This window comes from Neofelis nebulosa, chromosome 3 (assembly GCF_028018385.1).
Source record: "Neofelis nebulosa isolate mNeoNeb1 chromosome 3, mNeoNeb1.pri, whole genome shotgun sequence".
Classification (NCBI taxonomy): Eukaryota; Metazoa; Chordata; class Mammalia; order Carnivora; family Felidae; genus Neofelis; species Neofelis nebulosa.
In genome coordinates, this window is record NC_080784.1 from 200966126 (window position 1) to 200992867 (window position 26742).

Genomic DNA, 26742 nt, shown 5'->3' on the forward strand with positions numbered 1-26742 from the left:
TCACGAATGTGCCCCACCTTGAGCCCCTGCCTGCTCTTCTCAAACCCGCTCCTTGACTCGACCTTCAGAATATTTCCAGAATCTGAACTCTTGTTATCACACCCACTGCTCTGTCTCTGGTCCACGATGCCATGACATCCCTCGCCTGGATTTAACTGGAACCTCCTTGCAGGTCTGCTGTTCTGGCCTCTCCTAACACAGCAGCCATACTGATGCTGTTATAAAGTGACTCATGTCCTATCACTCGTCCTTACAAGACCTTCCAGTGGCCTCCCCCCCCCCCCTCAGAATAAAAGCCAAGGTCCGTGCAAAAGCTACAAGATCCTTAAGATGGCCTGTAAGATCTGGCTCCTGCTGCCTCTCTGAGCTCATCCTCACCTAGGCCCCAACCCTCCTGCCCCGTCACACCAGCCTCCTTGCTGCTCCTGCAACGTTCCAGACATGCTCCTACACCGGGACCTTTATACTTGCTGGCTGCCCTCTTCTGGAATGTTCTTTCCCCAGATATTTGCATCAACTGATCCCTTCTTTTAGGTGTTTACTGAACGTCCCCCTCTTAATAAGGCCTGCCTTGACCTACCTTAATAAGACTGTATCCTTTCTGACGTTTTCTAGCCACTTTCCCCTCCCCCTCCTCCTAAAAGCACTTATCCTGCTCTAACACTCTGCATCGTGGACTTTTTAATTTTGTTTATGTGTCTTCCCCCACAGAAATCTAAGTTCCACAAAGGCAAGGACTCCTTGCCTGTTCACTGCTGTATCCGCATCATCAAGAGCGATGCTTAGGATCTGGCAGGCTGATAGATCGGTGCATCATAATCAAATACCTTTCGGACGACCCGACTCGGTGCATGAGGCCGATGGCAGAACAGGCTTGACATACAGCTGCATCTGTGTTCCTTAGGAGGCCCCCTGCAGAGCCCTTCCAGAGCCTTCCCTGGAAACCTTCAGGGGCAAAGGCAGTGACTGCATCCATCCTAGGAACAGACCCCTCCCAAGAGAGAAGGGAGTAGTGAGCCTGGGCCTCTCAGTCCCGGGCGTCGGGTGAGTCTCCTCTCTCCTCCCTGCGTGAGGCACCTTCCCACCCCCTGACCCCAGCCCCTCACTTTCTGGAGTGGAGTTGGAAGGACAGAAGGAAACCCCTTGGTTCTTGGAAAACAGATGGTCCTACTCTCAGCTGAACCTGGACCTCCCTGGCATCTCATTTTCTTAGCTAGTTTGGTTTAACCAAGGTCACGCCAGGTAACGCTAACAGAATGTGCCCTACGTAAGGTGCACTCCATTCCCCCAGGCCCTCAGGCAGAGCGGGGAAGGGAAAACAGGAGCAGGGGGGCCTCTGGTCTTGTGCTCCTCCCCAACAGAAACTAGAAACACTCTCACCAGAAACGGAGGCGAAAAGGGGTCAGGGACAAATAAACAAGAAAGGTACCTCCCAGTGAACACGCACCCCGTGGGTGGAGCGGATCTATAAATGACTAATTCCAAGAACATTAGATTAACATCCTCCTACTCTCTATTTTGATTTAATGGAAACTCGGCTCAGGGAAACTGAAAAGGTCTAAAGGTTAATTTGATAAGACTGATTACTCAATTAAAAGGTGATGTTCCTTTAGGAACATTACCCGTTAACCTTTCAAGTTGGAAATTGACAGTATGGTTATTCTATTAGGAACAACAGAAACCAAGGAAGTTCCCCCCCCCCAAGTGGTATTGTTTTGTTGCCAAGACACTGCAGAAAAGGTACATCTACCAGAAGTGGAAACATTATTTTTAATTAAAATCATTCAAGAGATCCAGCCAGAGGCCACCTCATTGCGTGCTGCTCTGCTCTAGTAAAATGTCATTACTAAAAAAAAAAAAAAAATTAAATGGGTCAATAAAGTCTGAGCTCTACATTATGGAAAAAATTACAGCTTCCTAATTATGTCAAACTAACATAGCTTTATGGGTCTGAAGGCAATTTTTCTTTCAATTCCATGATCATACTTCATCTAAAATGTTCCTGGCCAAGGCCAGCACACTGGGAGGCAGAAGTGGTCAAAGGCAGGCTGTGGACGTCTACACCGTCAGGAGGGGGGGACCTGCTGGGGCACGACAAGGGCGGCCCTTCTCTATCGGGAGAGAACGCACCTCACTGAGGGGATGCCTACCCCCCAGTCCTAGGTTCTATCAGGAACAACAGAAACCAAGGGAATTTTCCCCCCAGGTGGTATAGTTTTGTTGCCCTCATGCGGGAGGGCACTTCCCTGGGCACGGGCACGAACACGCACACGCATCTAGCCACGGCTCTGTTCTCTCTCTCCTCTCCGGGATCTGCTTGCTTACAGAGAACAGATGTCCTGCTGTCTTCCTCTCTCTCCTGTGCTATAAAGGGGCCTGCCCCACTCTCTGTGCTCCAGCGCCTGCGACCGTTCGGTGGCGGTCATGGCTGAGCGAGTCTAATTCAGGAGCCTTCATGAGCAAGGCCGCCCGCCCTCAGACCTAAGCTCTGCCCGCCCCCCTGGATTTTTACCGGTGATAAAGTTGGTAACTCGTCCGTCTCATCACGTTCACCTGACTCCTGCATGCCATCTCTCTCTCCTTCCCTCCCACCGCTGTCGGGCAGGAAGGAGACGCGTGTTTTTTATTAACTGACCACCCCCCCACACAAGTTCATTATAGGTCCCACGGGGTTCCAATCCTATTGCCGTTCCCCAGGGGACTTCTATGTGCCAGGGGCTTGCGCATCTCATGTAATTCTCACGAGAACATTCTCCACATTTTACAAAAAAGAAAATAAGCACAAAGACGTGAAGCGAGCTCTAGACACTCACACGATTAACACTGGGCGTCAGTGGGACTGAACTCCGGTGTGCCTGACCCCCCGAGCCCACGTTCTTTCGAAGGGACGCGAACGGGGTAGGACCGGAGCTCACGATGCACGTGGCGGCAAAGAGCGGCTGCAGCGGGAAAATGAGGGAAAGACTGAGTTTCCACAATGGGGAGATGGACGGGTCGGGACCAAAAAGCCTCAGGGGCCACAGCTCCGACACCCAAGCCACACGACCAGTAGTGGCAGAGCGGGACTGGCCCCCAGAGATCTGGGGTGTCCATCTGTGCATCCGCCGCAGAGCAGCTGGGAAGGAGGAAGCCGTGGGCCAGCAGCTGGCTCTACCGGGCGACAAAGGGAGAGGGCTCGGAGCCGTCTGGGAACATGGATGCACACTGTGTGGGAGCTCAGCAGAAATAAATGCCTTTAACATCACTTTTATCATCAGAAGTTGAGGGGCGTCTGGGGGGCTCAGTCGGTTGAGCGTCTGACTTCGGCTCAGGTCGTGATCTCGCGGTTCCTGAATTTGGGCCCTGCATCAGGCTCACCGCTGTCAGCACAGAGCCCACTTCAGATCCTCTGTCCCCCTGGCTCTCTCTACCCCTCCCCGACTCACACTCGCACACGTGCTCTCTCTGTCACAAATAAACACATGTTTTTTAAAAAAGGTGAAAACGATTGCCAAGTTACAGAGCAGCACCCTTTACAATCATCTCATAAATGCATGGAAATGCACTGCATTTCAATTATACTGTCTTGTATGAATCTCTCAACTAGCTGGTGAGGGATCATCAACCCCTCTGTTTAGAGCAGGGCTCTGCAAACGCTTTGAAAAGGGCCGGAGAGTAAATACATTAGGCTTTGCAAGCTGCACGGTCTGCCGCAGCCCCTCACTTCTGCTGTCGTGGCGCGGAAGCAGCCAAAGATAATGTGTAAATGAATGGGTTTGGTGGTATTCCAATAAACTCTATTTGTGGACACTGAAATGTGAATCTCGTATCATTTTCATATGTGGTGAGATCTTAGTCTTTTCTCCAAGCTGTTTAAAAATGCGAAAACTATTCTTAGCTCACAAGCTGTACAAGAACAGGCAGCTGGGCGGACTTGGCCTACAGGCGGTAGTTCGCTAAGTCCCGGTTTGGAGAAAGACAGGGTTTTACAGATTAAATGACTTTCTCAGGTTCACAGTGCTAATAAGGGAGTGGGGTGGCTTGAACTAAACCAACATTTAAAACATCTGCCTTGTTGGATGCCTTTTCAAGGCAAAGGGAAGTTAACAATGGATTTCCAGGCAAGGCCTCTATAGCCACTTATGTGACCTAAGGGGTCAGGTACAAAGGGAGGAGCTAGAAAGAGAGGTTTATGCCAGTTTGGTTGAGTTTCCCAAAATGGCTGTAGCTTCCACTCTTACGGACTATCACATCAGTACTGGAGACACTCGCACACCTCGGGAAATGAAATTTGCACTGCCATCTAGTGTTGAGCTATTACTCTAACTGAGAGCTTAAAAAGAAGCTTTTCTTGGTACTATGCACTAAGAGTAAGAATTTTACGACATTCCGAAACCATACGAACAAAGCACATTTAAAAGTATAAAATTACTTATGATGTCATTTCGCACATCCCATCCAACTTTCTCGTGAATTCACACAGTAGGCCTGAAGCGGAGTCCCACGGCGGACAGTCCACCCCACCGCCAGGTATGAATGGAGGTCAGGAAGCACAGGAGACAAGGTGTCTGCCCTGCAACGCTCCTGTATCTGTTGAGAGCCGGAGTCCATTCCAGAAACCATTTTGGAAGGCTCAATCAAAATGCTTTCTCTCTTTTAAAAAAGCAAGCTAACCAAACTCTCTCTAGATGCAAGAAATGCACCGACATGACATGTTTACGTGACCGGCAGCGTTCCATCGTGGGTTCAGTAAGTCCGTGCTGAGAGAGTGGGTCTCCTGTGTGTCTACGTGTTTCACAACGTGTGTGGCACCAACACAGATGCAAACGGGTGGCAGCATCGATCCTGAAGATCGTGCCGTGGGGGGCACTGGGACTTGGAGGGTAGAGAAGAGCCTATCTTGGGGACGGGCGGTCCTTTCTGCCACTGACACCACGGCCGAACCGATCTTCCCCACGGCGACTCTGGGTGAGTAAGTAAAAAGTAAGGGCAAACGCCTCAAAAGGAATATAGGTATGGAAAAGAATTCAGTCACCAAAGCCATGGTAAGAAGTATGCACTTACCTATAAGCATTAATGTAATCTTTCCTGTGTTCCAGGAGAAAATCTCTCAGTTTGCCAATGTGTGAAATCTAGAATGAAAAGAAAGCAAATTGTTAACATGGTGGGGGCGGGGGGGAGAGAGAGAGAGAAAGAGAGAGAGAGTGATATGGATATGTTACACTCACGTGTACTCACGTGTAATTTAAATTAATAGAGGATGGAATGCAGGTTATAGAAAAATTTTGAAGCCACAAACGGGACGACTTCGGTTTGGATTCTCATATGTAGCTGAGCCTTGAACAATGTGGGGCGAGGGGCGCCAACCCCCACACAGAAAATCTATATATAACTTTGGACTCCCCAAAAACTTAACTACTAGTAGCCTACTGTTGACAAGAAGCCTTACCAATAACATAAATGGTCAGTTCACACGTATTTTGTATGTTATATCATATACTAAATTCATACAAAAAACCAAGCAGGAGGAAAGAAAATGTTATTAAGAAAATCATAAGAAAGATGGGGTGCCTGGGTGGCTCAGTCGGTTGAGCATCCGACTTTGGCTCAGGTCATGATCTCACGGTTCCTGGGTTCGGGCCCTGCGTCGGGCTGTGTGCCGACAGCTCAGAGCCTGGAGCCTGCTTCGGATTCTGTGGCTCCCTCTCTCTGCTCCTCCCCTGCTCACACTCTGTCTCTCTCTCAAAAATAAATAAAGATTAAAAAAAATTTTAAAGAAAACCATAAGAAAGAGAAAACCCATTTACAGGACTATACTGCATTTATCCAAAAAAACAATCTGCACATAAGTGAACCCAGGCAACCCAAACCCAGGTTGGTCAAGGGTCATCTGTTGTCATTAACTTGGTTAACTTTCCCAAAGTCGCCCCTGAACCTGTAAGTGTTGTGATAGATCCAGGATGTTATGAAGAGATGATCTCTAAGGAACGTCCAGATTAAATAAGATCATGCACGTCTAACATCTACACAGCACATGCTCAACAAAGGCCAATTCCTTTCCTTATGTGTCTTCTAAAACCACAGACAAAAACTGCATCTTCCAAGTGTTCTGGGGACGGAGTCTAAGGCTGGAGATACCAGGTTTGCAGGTGGGGCCCTGCAGAGCAGCAGATTTAAAAGCTTCAGAGGCAACGACAGATTCCCACACAGCAAACCTCCATCTTCCCGATGGCCTACTTCCACGGATGAACCGAAAGGACACCAGGCACAAAGGACTGCCTCTGTGACGGCTGGGGACTAGCATAAGCGAACCCTACTCTAAAGCACCTACCGTGTGCCCAGGTACCGCGTGTGGAGCTAGGGATTACAAACTAAGTAAAATGAAGTAAAAAGAGGTGGGAAGAAGTCTAGGATCTTGGTCGACAGGGACAAAAGTGTTTCCAGAAGGAGAGACTGATTAACCAGGCCGGTGGCCTGCTTTGTCCTGTGACCAGCGCTCACTCGTTTTCCTAATGCCCCTGCTACCTCTTCCAGACATACACAACCCCGGCCTTGAAGGGTCCGCTGAACTTTCATCTTTTCCATGACAGTGTTTCTGTCAAGGCCAACTCAGCCTGTTTCTCGCTTTGCTCTCAACCTAAAAGCACTTCCGCATGCCGCCCACGTGGCACCAAGTCACTCACGGCCACGGCCTCTGCTTCCCTGTCGGTGAACCGCACGGGCGGGGGCTGTGCAGCCCCCACGCAGGTCTCAGCGCCACATGGGGCACGGGGGTGGTTGACAAGTATCTGTGGAACGAGCGTATGTCTGAATACAAAGATAGTATTTATCACAAAGAAAACATTCAGCGTTTGTCTGGAGACAGGTCAACAGGGGATCGGTTCGGTTTCCCACAGGGTCTAGATAAATAATAAATCTGGTTCAGAAAAGGGCCTTCAGGCACGTGCAAAGCAGGAATCACACTGAAAATGAGGCGTGGCCACGGCACTCGCTCCTTCGCCGGGTAACGAACCAGGGTTGAGAGTCTGTCCGCTAGCCCTGCCCTGCTAGGTGTTTTCACTCACACCACCTCGTTCTCTTCCTTGCTGTCCTGCTTGGGCACTCGCAGCACTGCTCTCCGACGGGAACCAGTGTGGCAAAGTGAACCTCACGGAAGCTAAGGGACTCACCCACCGTTACCCACTTAGCACGTCAGCGTGTGGCAGGGCTTACAGTCAAACGTAGGACCATCGGAGTCCACATCCGACCTATTTTCCTGTACAACACAGCTACCTTCCTCACACTCTTATTCCTACTTTCCCCCTCAGCTGCCTTACAGAATCTGCCTTTTAAGACTGTTGGGGAAAATACTCAAGAGAAGTACAAACGAAGTGTTTACTGCACCACACGTTAAGAACTGATCACGTTACCGTCCTGTTTTCAAACTTGCAACGGTTTCTGTCCCCTTGCCCTGCCAGTGCCCACAAGAGGCGAAGTAAACGGCGGATGCTACAGGACATCTGGTGGTGGTGACTTCTGGATTTAAAACACACTGCAGCCAGGGGCACCCACGTGGCTCAGTCGGGCAGCTGGCTCTTGATTGTGGCTCAGGTCACGATTTCATGGTTTATGAGACTGAGCCCCGCGTCAGGCTCTTTGCCGACCGCTTGGAGCCTGCTTGGGATTCTCTCTCCTTCTCTCTCTGCCCCAACCCTTGCTCCTTCTCTCTCTCCCCTTCCCTCCCTCTCAAAAATAAATAAACATTTAAATACACTGTAGCCAAAAGCAGCAGTTGCAAGGCTGATTTGCCAAAGGGCAGCCAACAAGCAACTTCCGGGCCTAAACAATGGAGTCAAGTCCAAACTCCCCTAAAGCACTCAAGGCCCTTCACAGTCCAGCTCCACAAGTCCCGTGTGGCCTCAGTCCCTGCCACACTCCCAGCAGGCGCCAGGCTCCAAGTCCCAGAGTTGCCCAACACACACACCCATATGGTTCTCCTTTTCCCTGGAATGCCCTACCCACCTTCCCCCTGCACAGACTTCTCCTCTTTCCCTCCCTGTATCTGCTCCACACCCCCGGGCGCAATCAGACCCCACTCCCCCACAAAATGTGGCACCTCAACCTCACCCCTTCCTTCATGACCTCCCTTCATGACCACAGTGACTAATTTCAGACCAATTTCCCTTCAGTAGATGGGAAACCCTAGAGGGTGATGGGTCCCTTTCCCTTTCCTGTGCTTATCAGGCACAGTTCCCGGAGCAAAGCAAGCCTCAAAAACTGTTACCGAATGTTAACAAAACAGTGGGTACCCGATAAGCCCTAAAGAACTGTGTCTGCTGTTGCAGGTACAAAAATGCCACCCTCCCCCTGCAAAGGCTTCCGAGTCCTGTGAATACGTTCTGTTAGAAGGCAGAGGAGAATTAACATAGCACATGGAATTCAGGTTCTCATCAGCTGACCTTAAAATAGGGAGATTATCCTGGCTCATCCAGTAGGAAGGCCCCATATAATCACAAGGTCCTTAAATGTCGAAGAGGAAGGGCAGGAGGGAGGGCAGAGTGATGCAGTGGGAGGAGGACTGGTTGCTCCAGAGACAGAGGAGGGAGCGGAGGATGCAGTTGGCCTCTACGAGCTGGGAAAGGTAAGGAGACAGGTTCTCCCTTAAGTCTCTCCAGGAGAGAACGCTTCCCTGCCCAACCTTGATTTCAACCTACAAAGTCCCGTCTTGGACCTCAGAGGACAAAACCACAAGATAATACACTCTTGTTGCTTTAAGTCACCGGGTTTTTGGTAAATTGTTACAACAGCAGTAAGAAACTAACACAATGTGTCCTAATTTAAGCTGCTATAACAAAATACCACAGGCTGCGTGGCCTAAACGACAACACGGTCTCACAATATTGGGGGCCGGGAAGTCCTGGATCAAGGTACCAGCAGACGTGGTCTGGTGAGAGCCCTCTTCCCACGGCACAGAGAGCTGCCTCCTTAACCCACCCTCACGTGGTGGGGAGGTGTCATTGCCAAAGACAGCTTATTATATTTCAACAATTCTATTATGGCTCTTGTATTTTCAAATCTGCAGGGGTGTGAGCACTTGTATGCTTTGAATTGTGACTGTTTCCACATCTAGTGGTAACTTTAAAAGAATCACTTATGTGTGTGTCCAAAGAGAACGCCCCTCACTTTTAAAAGGAGAAAGGCCATTCCGGTGTCAAGTTTGACAAGGAAATCGGAGTAAAATGGAAATTTTATTGCCCCATGAAGATCTAAACTAGTGTCGATCTCTTAGTCTTGGTATCACTGAACGGCATGGAGGGGGTGAGGAAGGGTCTCGGGAGAAGGAACAGGTCACTGGAAGGGTCTCTGTGGGACCAGGTGAGTGACAAACGCAAGGGTTGAAAACAGGGAGTATTTTGGGGACTGAACCATGTTTTGGGGCACATCACAGCCTTGGGCAGGTGAGGGACACCCCATTTTCACAGCTCTGTGCCTTCGTGACTGCTCTTGCTCTGCCCAGAGCAGCTCTCTTCACCCCAACCCCATGCCACCAGAAGAATCCCTGCTCGTACTTCCAGGTTCCACTTAAATGTCACCTCCTCCGTGAAGCCTTCCTGAACACCTTTCTTAGTATTTTACAGATACCTGTTAGCACTTTCCATTGAACATAACAAGTATTTATCTGTGACCCCCCACTAGACTTCAACTGAGCCCCGTGAGGTCAGGATCTGTGCCCTATTCATTTTTGTATCTCCAGTAGAGAATAAATGTTGGAAAAGGAAAAGGGCGGGGGGGGGGAGTTTGTGGGGGGCTGGAAATCCAACAGAAAGAGCTTCAAGATCTGGTAAGTCCTGACGTACGAGTTGGGTCAAAAAGGTATCAGACCTGTCACAAGATTGTACCTACACAACCGTGTGAACCAACAAAGAAAGAGGGGCACACCGGCCGTCTGTGCGTGTTTCTCCTGGAGTCAGCACGGTGCGCCCAGAGGGGCAGCACGAGCACTAAGGTCCGAGGATGCACAGCCTAGCACGCTTCACAGGAGCCGGTCTGCTCTCACAAAGCCCGTCACCTTCCAGCTGACTGATGGCCGGCCCACCACGGAAGGAAGAGTTTTTATGCCCACCGGCTGTGGCTTGACTACATTGCTATATTGTATGAGAAGCGTCCACCGTCTCCAACATAAAACACGGTTTAAAATGAGACGTGAACTGCAGGCTGAGACAGAAAAGGAATGCAGGAGGTATTTAATATCTGAAGCACTATGATTCACTTCCCTGTTTTTAAAATCCTTCTCTTTTAGAGAAATACACTGAAAATTTACCAATCAAATAGGACACCTGGGATTTGCTTCAAAACAACATGGAGAAGAGGGGAGCATCAGACGAAGCAGGACGGGCCGTGGGCCGGTAAGAGGTGAGGATGGGCACACGTGTACCTGCGGCTTCGTCATCCATCCTGTCTGCTTCAGGGAGTATCTGAAGTCTCCCTTAATAAAAAAAACATTTTAAAGCATCTCCCATTTAGGGCTTTCTTCCCTTAACACTTTTAGTCATTTTGTGTGCAGATTTTCTGCTGTCCACACTTGAACCAACAACTAAATTCCACACACAATCTCTACCGGCTTTATTTCTAAGTACTTGCAATCTCTGCTTAGAATTCCATTCATCAGGGTTGGACGCCCCTTTCAAAATCCAAAACCGTCACCGAGAAAAGACGGTGTACCAGGCTTTTCCCAGAGCTCTTCCCGTTCCCGGAGCTGCGTGCACTGGCTCACCTGACTCCCAGGCGAGATCACAGGGGACAGCATCAAGCCTATTTTACAGGTCGCAACACGGAGTCAGAGACGGGACAGACCACGTGCTGAGGGACACCTCGGGGTGAAGTCTGGCTGCAGCCCTGGCGTTCTAAGTATCAGGCTTGCGTTCTCAGCCTCCAAATTAAAGCACACATTGTGGACAGGTCACAAGTGCCGTTTTCCAGCACAGTGTCCACAAAGGGATGACTGGGAACCGAGAAGAGCATCCGAGCGAGTAACGTCCAGCTGTTCCTTTCTTCTCATATCCCGTGTTCAGCAAAGCACCACACACGTGATTGCAGCCGACGGCGACCGTCACTCACTGAGCACCAGCCACATGTACCAGGTGCCCTTTACTCTCCCCAGAGCAGCCGGATGAGTTAGACATGACCCCCGTACCCATTTAAGCGACATGAAAACTGAGGCCACGCAAGGTGACGAGGCTAGTAAGACGCAGAACGGGGTGGGGGGGCGGTGGCACCTGGGTGGCTCAGTCGGTTAAGCATCTGACTCTTGCTTTCAGCTCAGGTCGTGACCTCACGGTTCCTGGGTTTGAGTCCCGTGTCAGGCTCTGCACCGACAGCGCGGAGCCTGCTTGGGATCCTGTCTCTCATCTCCCTGCCCCTCCCCAACTCGCACTCTCTCTTAAAATAAATATATAAACTTAAAAAAAAAAAAAAAAAGACACAGAACTGAGACTGATCACAGGTCTCTGTGACTCAAAGGCGAAGTCACTTATCCTGTATTATTCTGTCAAAAGACTACTAATATTTAACTTAATGAAGTTTGACATCCTTCTTCCCAGTAATAGAAGCTGGGTTTCGTGTGAGAGTATTTGTGTACAATGTTGATCTTAAAAAACGTGTTTAACTACAGCGGATACAGAAAGATCTGCAAGAAAAGCTCCCACACACAACGCTCGTTTTAAAAGTCACCTATATGTTACAGTAGGAATATTCACATATCGGAAGAGAATGTTGCCACTGGCTCCAGCCGTCTCCTCCCGGGTCAGCTGCTGGGTCTCGCGTTCTGCGACACGGCAGGCTTGGATTTGGCAAGGCCACCTGGATGTTGGGGGGAAGGCCCACAGCCATGAGCAAGGAAACAGGGCGGTCAGGAAGAACAGCAGTCTTCCTGATGCTCAGCTCATCCTGAGCTTCCTTCAATCCTTAAACAGCCTCAACATATGGCTTAAACGAGCGATGAAGGCAATTTCCCCAACGGCTTTTCTTCCCTGCGTTTGAGTTCCCCTGCAGCCACCTTTAGCCCTGGGCGGACGTGGGCAAAGGAGCCGACTCTGGGCACATGACTGCGGGTCTGGGTGGAGCAGGGCGGGCAAGAGAGAGAAGGGCAAGAAACCCAGGGGGTTGGCAGAGACTCCTGGGTTCTGACCTCTGCTTTGCCACCCCCTGCTGAAGGAGACCCTGCTCCCCCACTCCCGAGGCTTCAGGTGCAGGGAGACTTCAGCGGGACCAATATCCTGGCCTCAGAGGGAAGAGGAGCCACTTAACTGGTTTATGATTTGGAGAAAGGAGAATGGGCATGCTCGGCTCCTTCTCGCCCTCTCCGTTTTTCCCATCAGCCAGCCAGCCAGCAGAGGGGGGATATTCTGACCCAAGCTCCCCCCATATTTCACTACAAACCTAAAGCCAGGCTCCCTGTGTGGATTTTCATGTTCTAACTCCTGTATTTCTCTTTCAGGCGGTTCCAAAATTGGGCTGAGAAGAAAGGGGCGCTTTTATAGGCTCCCCTAAACTCTTAACCTTTGCCAACTGAAGTTTTGAGCAAGTCGCTTAATCTCCCTGGGCTTCACTACAAAGAGAGGGCGGAGACTGCAACTTTTAGGAAACAGCAGTAGCACGAGCTACCTGCCAGCTTTTACCAGTGTCAATACCACGCGTCCATTATCTCATTTGCTCCCGACGGCCCTGTGGGTAGGCTCCATTATAATCCCAGGTCACAGATGAGAGGACATGGAGGGTACACATCCCATGTAAGCGGTTCAAAACCAATGGGAGACTGTGACTCCCAAAGCAAGTGCTCTCCAAGTCCACCCAAAAGATGACCCCGCCGTCCCATCCGAGCACGGCAGGTCTGTGAGGCTTGCTTTTACCACGAGTGTAGAAGGGACATTTTGAGATCAGAAGTACCCAAAGCTGAGCCGAGCTGTTCCGGTTCAAGGCCTGGTCTCCAGCTATGGGACAGCACAAAGCTAACAGCCACACTCCAGGGTCGGCCAGGATCTGGCCTCTTTAGGAAGTTGATACTTAATCAAACAAGTGATTTGAACTGCATTCTGAAACTACAGGTATTCATGTGACCCGTTCCTTTCTTTCTCTGAACATAAATTCACTTTAAAGTGGCTATATTTAAATAAGACTAATTCCCAAAATCATCAAGACGTTGAAATTCTCTATAACCCATCTACCATAAAAAGTGTGCTTCCTAATCCAGATGCATTTGACAGGGGAAAAAAAAAAAGATTGTCACATCACCTGTCCTCGTACATACAAGGTTTTACCAGGAGGGACCAAACTAAACCCCTAACATCCCAGCGTGCACACCAATGAAATCCTGTGAGGTACCCTGGGTGAGCCTGGGCCGCAGACATGGATGGTTTCCCACAAGCATATTGTTGAGCACGGAGGGGAAAGCAAGGTCGCCCAAAGCACATACTGCATGATGGACTTATGGAAAAGATACGAAATCATACCTAACGTGGTACACATACACAGAGAGGAAGTCGGAAAACTGCTCTTCAAAATACTGACGGTTGTCTGGGTGGTGAGATTTGGAGATCTTGCTTTTTTCTTAAAACCTTTTTGTACTTTAACATTTTTCTATCATCAGCATGTATAATCTTTGTAGCCAGACAAAAAATACTTCTGGACAAAAAGGCAAATCTTCGCACATACTTCCTGACAAAGTGCACAGGGACTCCCCATTACCGACAAATCAGGCCTGATTCCTTAAGCCCGAGGCCCTGGGTGTCCCTCTCCCTGTGGACATCTCCAGATTCGAAGCCCACCCCCCACCCGATCCCAGTCTTCTGACCCAAGCCCTCTGCTCAAGTATGATGCCTCCTAGAAGCCTTCTCTGCCACTCCCAGGCCAGGTCAAGGCCCTCTCCTGCACGTGGATCTCTTTCAGAGACGTTAGCATCTTGTGAAATGTTTTCGGGTCTATCTGACGTAAGCTGCTCAGGCGCACGCCTAGCCCAACGCGGTTCCCCGAGGGTGATTCCGTGTTCCGAACCAAACCCATCTTCTACCCCTTTCAGCAACTAAGAGTAGGGTTCAACCCCATAGCGCGGCGGCTCATACTTCCCGTTATCCACTAGATGGCGACCCAAGTCTTACAGCTGTAGTACTAACAGGAACTCTCAAACACATCACCACGTTTTCCCAAGGGCTTTTAAAATTTCTCTGGTTCTTTGTTTTTTGATCTAGAATCAAAGCATTATTAAAGGTTAACTGTTCTGTGCAGGCCGAAGCTGAGACGCCATTGTTTGGAAATCTACACGTGCGCTCAGATGAGCCCAAGTCGACGTGCAGAGACCGCGCTGGAGGCAGGTTGGGCACAAAGGGAGCTCCAGGGGCAGGAGCATGGCTGCCATCTGCCATCCCAGGCGGCAGGCCCAGCTCTGTCTGGGTGGGTCGCCCACAGAACAGTCCTGCGAGCTGCTCCTTCCCGGGGACTTTGTAAATTACCCAAAGCGAGATACACCGTAAAACAAAAAGCCTGGTACAAAACGGTGGGATTCTTCTCAAAGGACGGCTGCCTTTTAACTGGGGAGAGTTCAAAGCGGTCACAAGTGTCCTTTGCTGGTCACAGCAGAGGTTTGACTTGCAAGCCACCCCCCACACTCCCTCCCCCCCCCATGCTAGGAATTCTGTTCTGCTGGCACTCACAACACTTCCAACAAAGACCTGATTGATTATGAAACACTAAGTACCGATTTGCATAATTTGCCTCTGCAAGAAACAACCATTGTTCAAGATTAAAGAGACTCCAGTAGGTCCCTCTGGCATATTGTAAAAAGTTCCCTGTAACACAAAATCATTATTTTTGTTTCATTCAATCAGTGGACACAGCTTGCTGTTCAGTTTAGTATGCAGCCAAAGGCACAGCCAGAACCACCGTTGTATAAGTGTTTGCCAACTACTGATAAGCTAACATGATTTTTCACAAGGACTGTGTTCCCAAGTTTAATTTGGAGGCCCACTAACTAAATCTGAATCCACTCCCTTCAGCCATAATTGAAAATGCATCGATACCAATTACAGCTACAAGTTCAGAACCAAGGCGCCTCTGGAGCATGGCGACCCTGCTGCAGTCACGCTGTGGGTCCCTGTGCCAGAGAGGCTCCCCGCTGACTTGTCACCCACAAAAGAGCCTGGCAACGCCACAGAAATTCCACTGGTGCCAGGTCGCAGCAGCTGGTCTGTGAAGGGACTGCATACACCAAGTGGCCCTTTCTTGCTTCCTTCTTTTCTTCGGCAACTGTTTGGGAAGCAAGCGCCACGGGCTGGGCCCCTCCCAGCACTTCCCCCCTAATTTCTATTGCATGACACCACCCTTGGATGAATGCAGGGTACTGAGGGGTGACAGTCACCGCGGCAGTGCTGGCCACTCTCTACCCGTCCTCACAAACTCCTGAGGAAGCTCCCTGCCCCTGCCCTTCTCCAAGGAACCAGCAGTCTCCCTCTGCTTCCTGGGACCCCACGCTCTCTCCCTCTCTCCGGGTTCTCTTCTTAAGCCTCTGGCAAACTTTTCTTTGCCTTCATTCATCGCTTCCTCTGCCTTTGCTAACCCGTGAACCTTACTCAGGCTAGACTCACTCACTCCCACCCCCAGCTTTATTTACCATCTACAGAACACTCCCACCCAGCCTCTGCCCTGCTCCTGTGTTCCAGGTGAGCGCATCCAACCTCTCCTGCGGGTCCGCTGGTGCCTCAAGAGCAACATGGAGTGTTAATTATCCAACCACTCACATTCAACCCTCCTGGCCACTCGGTCTCTTCTGGTCCCCTTCCTGTTCCCCCAAGGAGAAAGAGCCTCTCTCTTGCTTCCTCAAGATAGAAAGTCTCAGGGCTGCCCTCTTTTCTACCCCACAAGTTAAACTGGTCAGGCAGGCCTATCCATTCAACCTGTTCAACATCCGACAAAGGAATTGAACCACTGGCCACCCTCTCCTCGGCACTTCCTGCACCACCACCCCCACATTCCAGAGGCGAAAAGCCTTTCCCTGAAGCAGCCTCCTCTTCTGCCTCTGCACTTTGGCACCTACTGTTCCCTCTGCCTGGAATGTCTTCTTTCTATCTGTCTTCTACTCAGATGTGCTGGGCCCAAGGAGGAATTAACATGGCATTCTGGGTTCGCTCCCACTTTGTCTGCAAAAAGCCTTCCTTGAGGCATGCTGTATCTGTTAGCTGGACGTTATATACATTACATACATTGTATATGCATGCATAAATATATACTTGTAAACATACAAAGTGCTGTGTATCCCCAGTCTGGTAACTTCCTTAGAAGACACAAGGCGATTGCGACCTACAGAAAACTGTCTTCGGTAGCTAAATAACCTACTCTGGATATTTGCTAAGAACCAGTGCCACCCTGGACTGTACTTGCCAGAATTCAGCATGTGTTGACACACAGACAGACAGACAGACAGACAGACACGTGGGGAGTGGGAGAATGAGAAATGTGTGCACGAAAGATGAGAGAGACTGGTGTTCCTAGTTCACTGTCAGTCCTGAGTAGCAGACGGGAGGGATGGTTAAACAAGGAGACAAGGATGATTAACATTTGTTGGGATGAATTTGGCGGCCTCACTTCCCATATTAGCAACCTGAAAAGTACCGCTTCTGATAAATATTAAGCTTCTATCCCTTTAAGAAACTTAGAAACCAAGAAAAGAAAAAGAAAAAGAAAAAGAAAAGAAAATCTTAGGTTCTTAGTGTTAGCGAGATCATCGAAGAACTCAGGACCTAATGTCGAAACGTGAAGAGCCCACACAACGTTGAATGACCCACGGGGCTCAATGCAACTTTCGCTTTTAAACAGTCTCGGACGCCTTCAACCTCGAGCAGCAGCAGCAGCTTATCACGGGCTCAGCCTTCCCCCCTCATTCCTCTGGCCCCAACCTTCTCTCTCCAGCTCCTTATCTTCTCGATCACACCTTAATCTAATTAGACATTCTGATCCTCACTCTTCTGGCGCCCCAAACTGCACTCACTTGGCATTGCTAGAACATTCCCATTCCCAAACTGTCCACTCCCGGCCGGTCTGGCTTTGCTCTGTGCCTCGCGCGTGCTATGTGATACACAGAGCACAAAACAGGTAAGTCTCTCTTCTCTTCCTGGATTCTCAAGACCAGAAGGGGCCTGGCAGACGCTTACTGCTTTGATGGTGGGGGGCTCACCATCTCTCCCAGGTCACCCGTTCTAGTTGGAACAGTACAAAGTTTTTTTGTCCCTCTGAATCAGGTTCAGCTTGTGGGGCCCCCCCCTCCACTCCCTACGTGAGTCTTCTCTCTTCTCTAAGCTAAACGTAGTCAAGACACTCAAGCTTTCTTTAGTCTTCTCTGAATGCTGCAAATTACGGGCCTCAAAACTCAAATGCAGTTCACAGAACGGACTCGATACTCTGTGTGTCAGCAGGAAATGCAGGGGAAAGCAGAAACATCACCTCCCTTATTCTAGCCTTTAGGTTTCTATTAATGCCACCGAAGAGTGTACTCACTTTCATGTCACTGGGTCAGGACGACTTAATAGCTAACATTATTTCTTTCACAACTGGTGCTGCTAATCTCCACCTTCACTATATTCCTATTTTCCCCTGGCTTCCTGTTATTTGCCACTTGACCACTCTGCCATTAAAGACACCTGTAATTAAAAATAATTTTAGAAATGGGATGAAAATGGGGCTGGAAAAGCATGGAATTATTATAGTCCCCTCCAGCTCCCTGAGCTGGACAACCAGCCCAACCAGTCACACATGCCCCAATAGTCCAAATCCTCAGTCCATTAAAAAAAAAAAAAAAAAAAGTTTCCTCTACAAAATATCATGGAGACCTTGTTAAGTGCCTTCTGAAAGCAGATCTCCTCACCTACCTGCCTAGCAACTGACACTAATGAGGCTGGGGGGAGGGGGGGCGCGGGGAGCAGTATGGCTCCTGCTTTGTAAGCCTGTGCTGGTTAATCATCACTACTTTCTTCTCTGTGTGCCTGGAAACCTTTCTTTTATTTGTTCCCTTGACAAATATGTAAGACCCAGAACGGGCCAGGCACAGTAAGAAAGGAGGTAATAAAGAAGAGAGGGAGGGAGGACGACGAATACAGGAGGGGTTCCAACCCAAGGTTCCTACATGACCTCACACTGCTTTTCAGATCCCCTCCAAGCCCTGTCTGGTCCGGAGATTATGCACAGAGCACGTATTCAGAGACTGTGTGTGTACAATGCGTGCAGAGAAACTGAATGTGTAGAGCTGGGATTTTGTGTGTGCAGACACCGTGTGTGTGGAGACCATGTGTGCAGAGACTGTGTGTGGAACGTGTGCAGACAGACCTGTGTGCAGAGACGGTGCGTGCAGGGTGCACGGGTGCTGCGCTGCTCCCAGTCCCGGTAATTCAAGCACAGACTCTACAGAGGCGAGTTCTCATCCAGCTCTGACGCTGGCGATAGATACACGGTCTTGCTGTGCTTACGTTACTTCTCCGGCCCTGACCTCCGTACAAACGAGAAGGACTCTGAAGGCCACCACAAGCCATCGATGAAAGTAATGTCCGTGGAGGGTCTGACACCGCGTCTGGCACGTAGCACCTGCCCAAACATTGTAAGTTTTCTTCCCCTGCTTCCCCTTCATCCCCGCTTGAGTCCCACCCACGAGGCCAGGCCGGTGTGCACTGGGGACTGCGTGGGGCAGCGAAGGGAAGGGGAGCTGTAGAGACCTGGGCCACGCTAAACGGCTACGGCCTCTCACCAAGTTGCAGCACCAAGGAGTGTGGGAAGTTGCAGAGTCAGAAGAAGAAAAAACCTGGATTTGGTGCAAACCCAGCACAATCGGAGGACTAGTAACTAACACTTACTGGGTGCTTGCTCCGTGCCAGGCACCAGGCTCGGAGCTTGAGACGCACATACTGACTTGCTTAACCCTCATACCACCGCTCGGGGTGGGGGGGGCTGCCCCCCTGTGAAAGAAAGAGAAAGAAACTGAGGCCCAGAGAGAAGCCGCACACGCTGCTCGTGGCTCCACAAAAGGTCGCTGACATAGCACAACGCGGTTCCAGACAGTCTGGCCGCAGAGCCAACGAGAACCGCCTCCATGGTGATGGGCGGCCCCCGCAGCCTCCGCGGGCAGGAGCAAAGGCAGCCAAGGGGACACAGGGCAAAGAGCAAAGGGCAGTGGCAGAGGCAACCCGACCCAGGGTCCGTTCCATGAGGGCGGGGCATCTGGAGAAGCCTTTCTGGAAAGCAGCTCAGGGGAAGCTCACCTGGGCACAACCCACTCGGGAAAAGGGCTGAACTTGGCCTCGTGCCGCTGTCCCTCGGGACTCTGGCCCTCTCCACATCCAGCTTAACACTAGTGCACGAGGTGAAAAGCACGTGACACCTACACAACACAAAAGGCCATACCGGGTTCGAACACACCTTCTTGCACCAAGTCCCCCCAGAGTCAGAAGGGATTGCTGAGTCCTCAGCTGTGCATCAGAGGAAGCGACTGGTTTGAGCTCAGGGGCCACGAAGAGCGCAAACTGGATGCTAGATGCTAGAATCACAGGAGGTGAGCGAGACACCCCTACGAGAAGAGGCCCGGTGCAGGGAGCCAGCCCCCTCACCCTCAGCCCTCGCCAGCCGGGTGCGGAGCGGACGACGGGCACCGCTGAAACGGCATTTCTGTCCTGGCAAGCACTCAGCTTCCTGTCAGTCCTGTGTCCTGGCGGGATGCGCCTCCAGTGTCCCTCCCCTGCACCCCAACACACTCTCCTCCACATCTTTCCTCCTTTTTCTCAGTGCAGGTGCTCTCTTCCAAAGAGCTGTCTCCAGACTCGCCGCACGCTTTCCCCGCCACCTCCGTTCACACCTGCACCCCACAGGCCGCCCGTGCCCATTCGGCTCCTTTGGAGAACACAGAGTGCTTCTGGGCAGGCGTGCTGGACGGGCAGGGTGGGGGACCCCGCTCCCGAGCCGGCTCTAGGACCTCAGGGTCACTGCTCTGGGCCTCGGTTCCTCACCCGCACACTCCGAAGGTTAGACGACAACGTCCTTTTGACTCAAACACGGAGATACCTTTTGGTGCTCGATCAACTTCAAAGTTCCTTATGACCGAACCCTGCTGGCTTCTTTTCAGCCCTTTTATGCTTTCCTGGCTGCTCAGCATGAGTCTAAGGGTATATGTACTTGGGATCCTCATTCATTAGGGTTATTGTTATTTCTGGCTCAGGGATTTCAGCCATAGAACCTTGGAAAGTCTGGTCATAAGAAATTAGGAACATTTATAATTGCACGATAAGATGTAGGTGAAACAGAAACAAAAGAGGTAACTGGCTTGTACGTACCCTAAATGTTGCTGGGTAAACTTGCAACAAAAATGATGACGACACACATGTAATGCCTGCTATTAGAGAAGAGCCATCAGGACTTTGTGCAAAGGATGCCACCTGACTTCCATCAGAACCCTGTGTGTGTGTGTGGGGGGGGGAACCACTATTATTCCCTCTCTCTAGAGGGGAGGGGCAAAATAATGGGCTCAAGGTCTCCGTCGGAAGGGGGAGAGCCGTACTCCTACCTCTCCTGGCTCTCACTGTGCCCTTCAGAACTTTGACAAGAGGGTAAGAGGAAAACGCACTCCGTTTATTTTTTAGTTCCTCAAATTAAAACCCCAACCCTCTCTCTAAAATTATTGAGCTAGCTTTCAAAACAAACTGTGAAATTCAAATTCGAGTTTCATTTTCTAGGCAGGGGGGTTATATTCTTAACCTCTTGAGCCGCCTTCCAGAAAGAATCATGAAATATTTTATGGCTCCTTACCTTTTTCTTTTTCTTTTTTTTTTTTTTTTAATTTTTTTTTTCAACGTTTATTTATTTTTGGGACAGAGAGAGACAGAGCATGAACGGGGGAGGGACAGAGAGAGAGGGAGACATAGAATCTGAAACAGGCTCCAGGCTCTGAGCCATCAGCCCAGAGCCTGACGCGGGGCTCGAACTCACGGACCGTGAGATCGTGACCTGGCTGAAGTCGGACGCTTAACCGACTGCGCCACCCAGGCGCCCCTCCTTACCTTTTTCAAGGGCACAGACGCCTCGGAGACTCTGGCAGAACCTGTGTGTCTGATCTCTTCCCTAAAGAAAATAAATATTCCCACAGGCACAAAACCATTTTCTGCTTTCCATTCTGAGAGTCAGAGGAACTCGGTTAAGGAACTCGGAACCACAGGAACTCAGGTCAAGAACCTCTGGTGTTGAAACACGGTTCAACCAACAGACACAAGCACGGGAGGGTACAAGCTTTCTGCAGACTTCTGGGCAGAAGGCAGCATTTCAGCTCGGCGTCCAGAGACAGCAGTCGGCCGCCCGTCTGCGGAGTTGTCAGCACGGGAACGCTGACCAGTCACACCGAGGGATGGGTGGAGAAGCGCGGGCCCCAGGGCCTCCAGGACCGGGGACGGACCACGGGCAGGACGGCCACCACACGCCCGCCTTACAACGTGTCATCAGCGTCCTAAACGTTTGGTGTTTACCACGCGTCAGGCGCCACGTGAAGCCCTTGCATTTGCGTAACAGAGGGAAACGGCCGAGGAAACCGAGGCACAGAGTCGTCGAGGAACCTGCCCAAGGTCCTACCGCCAGCAAGGTGAAAAGCCGAGGTCCGTGTTCCAAAAGACACTCCAAAGCCTCCGCTCTTAACTTCGTCAGCCTGCGCCCCCAAACTCGGGCCCTTCGACGTGAACACCTGAGCTGAGGACCAGAGGAGAGCTTCCAGGGAGCCCTTTACCGCCTGCCCCACACCAAACTCACCGAGACGGAGCAGTCCGCTTCGCTTATCAGCAGCTCCAAAAGCCCGTGCTAAATGTCTTCTAAAGCCGGCCAGTCCATGCTAGAAAATACTAAGCACGTAAAATACACCTCCACTCCACGGCGGTGCCTTCTGTATCCCAGGAATACCGAGGGATTCCTTTTTGCGGTGAAAATTAAAAGGCTTTTTTAAAAGTGTGTGTCCAAGAAGAACTGCGTCAGATTCGTTTTGGATTCCCAAAGCCTGGCAGGGTTCCTAGCTCCGCAAATGCTGTTGAATCAGTGCTATATTTTATCAAGAATGTGTCATTCTAAAATACACATGAAGGAACAGCCGTTCCTAAAACAGGTGGTTACGATGTATTAAAAGTTTAAAAAACTACGGAGTTTTCTCACACGGGTTTTGCAAATGTCTCAGTGTATACCAAAGGCACACTCCCCGTGTAACAAGCGGCCAACAACTGCACACAGCTGGTAATCAAAGAAACCCTCCCTGCGTAAGGTGAACAGATTAGCAAGGGCATCAAGTGTGTGGCCACAAACAGGTTCTAGCCCAAAGGCAGCTTTCTTTTTAAATTTTTTAATTTATTTTGAGACAGAGAGAGACAGAGCATCAGCAGGGGAGGGGCAGAGAGAGAGGGAGACACAGAATCTGCAGCAGGCTCCAGGCTCCGAGCTGTCGGCACGGAGCCTGACGCGGGGCTTGAACTCACGGACCGCGAGACCGCGAGACCGCGAGATCATACGGGAGCCAAAGTCGGACGCTTCACCTACTGAGCCACCCAGGTGCCCCGCCCAAAGGTAGATTCTTACCAGGAAGGTTAAATAAATGCACTCAAAAACAGGAAATGCTGCCCTACTGACATTTTTTAGACCATCTTTTTGTTTGAATTATAATATCAACCGTAAGAAGGAAACGTTTGCGAGGATGACAAGGACCGGCACGTACACCTACAGGAGTGGGAAGACCGCACATAAAACTGACATCCCACCAGCTGCTCCCACTCTCATTCTCCTGGGATCCTAGCCCTGGGTAGAAATTAGGAGCCGGGAACAACACAAATCCCCTCACGTGCAAGCCCGGGGCACAGGCTAGTTCTCCCAATCTTCCACCCATGGCAGCAAGTACCGTTCCCGTCCACCAGGTGGTGCCCTGCACCACACTGTTCTTCCACAAACCGTACAGGACATCAAAATGACAACAGCCTGGTTTTAAGATGATTTGTCTCTTGAGGATATACATTTGGTTTAAGTTTCCACTGCAAAGTTAAAGTTCTTAAGATAGGTCATGCAGATCAATTGCTCCTGTAATCTGAAACTCAAAAGAGCAAGTAATATCTAAACAAGGGGAAGGGGTGGCCCTGGGCTTGTAAGGTTCTCTAAAAGCCAGGAGACAGTCAGCCTGGCTACTTCTAATCTCGGCATCAAAACTGCTACCTCGTCCAGTTTCTGCTTCACATCAGCAAGGAGAAGAGTGAAACCAACGACGGGCAGTACAAAGGGAGAACACACATTCAACTTCCATACCACCTGATGGATGCCGACAATTTACATTCAACAGAAAACACTGCTTGATAAGACTCAAGCCCCAAAAGTAGAAGTGCTTTGCTTCACTAAAACATATATTTTTCTCTGCTGGCAAAAACAAAAGCAAAGGACTCAATGTGCATTTTGTCATGAAGGTCTGAGAAAGACGGCTTGGTAACAAGACACCAGCCTTCCCTCCAAAGTCATCTTTCAACGGAGTGAATGGGAATAAAACGCAAAGCATGCTGGCCTCAAGCAGGAATAAACGTTCAAGTTCCGAGCACAGTCCAGGCGTTGTTTCATCGTTCCCTGTCCTCCAAGAAAATACAGATCCCTTTCCTTCATTACGATCTCCTTTGGAATGAATAAGCACTTCCGTACACGTGCAAAAAAAAAAAAAAGGCAGAAAATATCACTTCAAGGAATGTCACAAAACATTCCAACATCTTCTGCTTGAAAAAAACGAAAATAAGATTGACTGGTTTCTCGGATTTAGAACAAAACTAAAAATCGCTAACTGCTAAGTTTTATAAAATAGGGACTAGCCTGATAAAAATTGATTCTTACATAAGTGTTCAAAATGGCAGAAAATAATTAGTTGCTAATAAATCATTTGCCAGAGAAAACTCTGTGTATAAAATAAACTAGAAAAGTAATGGTTAGATCCCGAGCTATATGTTACATACAGATCTTGATTTTGAGAATCAAAGCCTCTCTCTTCATCCTGCTTTTAAGATGTACTGTTTTACTTAGACACAAAAATTTTTGTCTTATATTCGAATATTATATTCAGAACTCAGTGTGAATGCTTTAAAAGTAAAACCAGTACATGCAACTTAAATCTCTCTTAATAGTTGTTATCATTAGGTAAAAGCATCTGAAACACCACTATGGAAAAATTTCCTTTCTTATCATAGAAACAAATTTCAGTGGAAGCCGCATGTCAATTTGTAAGCAATAAAATTGTCATCAAAACGTAACACTGTCCACCCGAACACATACATACGCACTTTTAAGGGACCCGTGTGGCAGTGTCCTGAAGAAAAGGAAAGTAAAACTTTACGACGTTCAAGGAATCTTCCAAAAACTCTATAGTATATGTTAGTCGACATCTGATGATTACTATTTCAAAAGCGCCTGGATGTAATAATTAGTAAAGTGATATCCTTGTACACTTACAGGGAGTGTCCTTACAGCAAAAAGTGAACAAATTTCCCCAAGAATTGGAGTGTAAGCAACTAACATTAAAATGTCAATTTGCAGTTGTGAGGTTGGTGCCGTAACAAGGAGACTTAAAACATATTTTAGATTCAGGCTTTTAAGTATTATTTTTATTTATTTTTACTCTATGATTGTGGTCTCTTTCAATCATCAAACCAACTAAAAACTTTTTCCTCCTTGCAAAATTAAGAATCTCACTATCTGCTAAAATTTAATGCTTGTTTTGTAAAAACTTGTTTACATTTTCCTGGCAAACAAGTATGCATTTTGTTTTTTAAATGGAGTCTATAAATAAATGTATAATTTCTCTGCCTATAGTTGGAAAGAGGCACCCTTTGGGATTCCTATAGCAATCACTAAGGCTCCTAAAAGAATTGTTAAACTTCATCCAAATTGAAAAACTCACGTTTAACCCTTACTTTCAATTACAGCCAAAGTCTTTGTTCCAGATCCACAGAAATGGACACCCCTCTCACTGCAGTGTGTTTTACAAGAAAACATGATTAAATGTCACATCTGACTTTCACAGATCCCCAATTTGCTTCTTGCATGTTTATTATCAAACTCTAATCACGACTTTCACAAACTTATTTATACTTTCACACAAACTTCCAAAGTTTTCCCAACTTAAATAAAAACCCACAAAAACTGTGGGAAATGTTTCGCTTGAAAGATAAAAGTAAACTGGTCCAAATGTACATGTGCAATCATCAGTGTTTGCTTTCACTGCTCTTTCAGTATCTGCATTCGACTTAATTGTCTCCTCTCTTAAAAAAAAAAAAGGAGGGAAAGTAGTTTTCTTTCTCCCCCGTTTTGCTCTTAAAATATAAACTCATTTAATGCAAAGCATTCCTGAATCAGGCATGTTTTCAACTACAAGCATATCTAGTCTCAACAGCAGTCACGTTACATACAAAATGCCATTTCTTTCAAAACTTCAGTCTGAATATTTTGTAAATCTAATTTTACTTTTCCTAATAAACACAAGACGTTTTACTCCACAAGACCCAATTACAACTTTAGTAAATGGAAATAGCAAAACAAACAAACAAACAAACTGATACTACAGTACTAAAGTAGGAAAGAGGGTATTAATTCATTTACTTAAAAAGTTGGGGATTTGCACTTCCATAGATGTTGCACTACGTTTATTAAAATACGACGTACTTTTAGCCTAGAAACAATTTATCAGTTAACAGTTATCTACTCAGAGAGAAAGTATACTCTGAGTAAGTAAAACACTAGAAACCATTTACGCTGTCCTTGTTCAGAGCTGCTTAGAAAACTGGGCTATGTACTTCTAAAATAATCATTAAAAACAGTCTAAAGGGTAACTGTGATATAGTTAATCCACAGTCAACCGATGCCATCTAATTCTAGAGACAGAAATCTGTCTCTCAACGGGGATCTAAGACACCCATATTTGGAATACAGTAACGTGTGTTGAAGGTAATAAAATGACAAGAAAATATTTCCTAATAGAATGAATATATTTTAAAGCCTGTATGACTGGCAACAGAAAAGACTTTTTTACTATTTAAAAAAAAAAAAAAAAAAAAAGGTCTCCTGACAAGAGATTCTGGGTTTGAAGTATGCCACACCCCAGTTCCCAGGCCACGAATCCCAGTTCATTTTTTAAAATGAGGTCTATTTCCTGTAATTTTAGATATTTTAGAGTACAATTATTTTACATTTTTATGATGCCTTTGGGGTATCATTACAAGTATTTTTATGTGTTTAAACTTAGGAAAGTAAAATTAAGTAATAGCTTCTCTTAAAAAGAGCTGTCAACTCTCTCCTGAACAAAAATCTTTGTTTTAAAGCAATCTAGAGATTTATATCCCTAGTAACCATAGAAATTAATCTTAAGCTTTAGAAAAAAATTGCATAAAATGCTCCTTATTTAATTAAAATCAGAGCTCTGCTCTTTAGAAATAAGGACCCTCTTTTGAACAGAAAGAACTCTCTCCACAGAGTAGAATTGTTTTAAGTCAAGGTAGCATTCTTTGTGATAAACTAATCAAACACATGTTTAATTGACTCTTGAATTTGTGTGCACACGAAGTTAAACACTTTGTTGGAAAGGATTTGCTCAGGGAAAACACTCACCGAACACTTCTGGTAAGAAAAGAAAGTGAAACACACAGGATCCAAACCGTGTTTGGCGTGGGTATAAAAAGAGCAAAGAATTTAACAGTAACAATGAGGAGAACCACTCCCAGC

The 26742-nt window shown here is 48.3% G+C and overlaps 1 protein-coding gene across 4 annotated transcripts in view; it reads right to left on the reverse strand.

The window, feature by feature from the left end:
• STX18 (syntaxin 18) overlaps window positions 1-26742 on the reverse strand; it is a 123144-nt gene that overhangs the window by 46488 nt on the left and 49914 nt on the right. For 3 of the 4 annotated variants that reach the window (XM_058723102.1, XM_058723104.1, XM_058723105.1), the window contains one exon: window positions 5044-5111. The exons of the other annotated variant lie outside the window; for it this stretch is intronic. In XM_058723102.1, the coding sequence (XP_058579085.1) occupies window positions 5044-5111 (68 nt within the window). The remainder of the gene's footprint in view (window positions 1-5043; window positions 5112-26742) is intronic. 4 annotated transcript variants of the gene reach the window in all.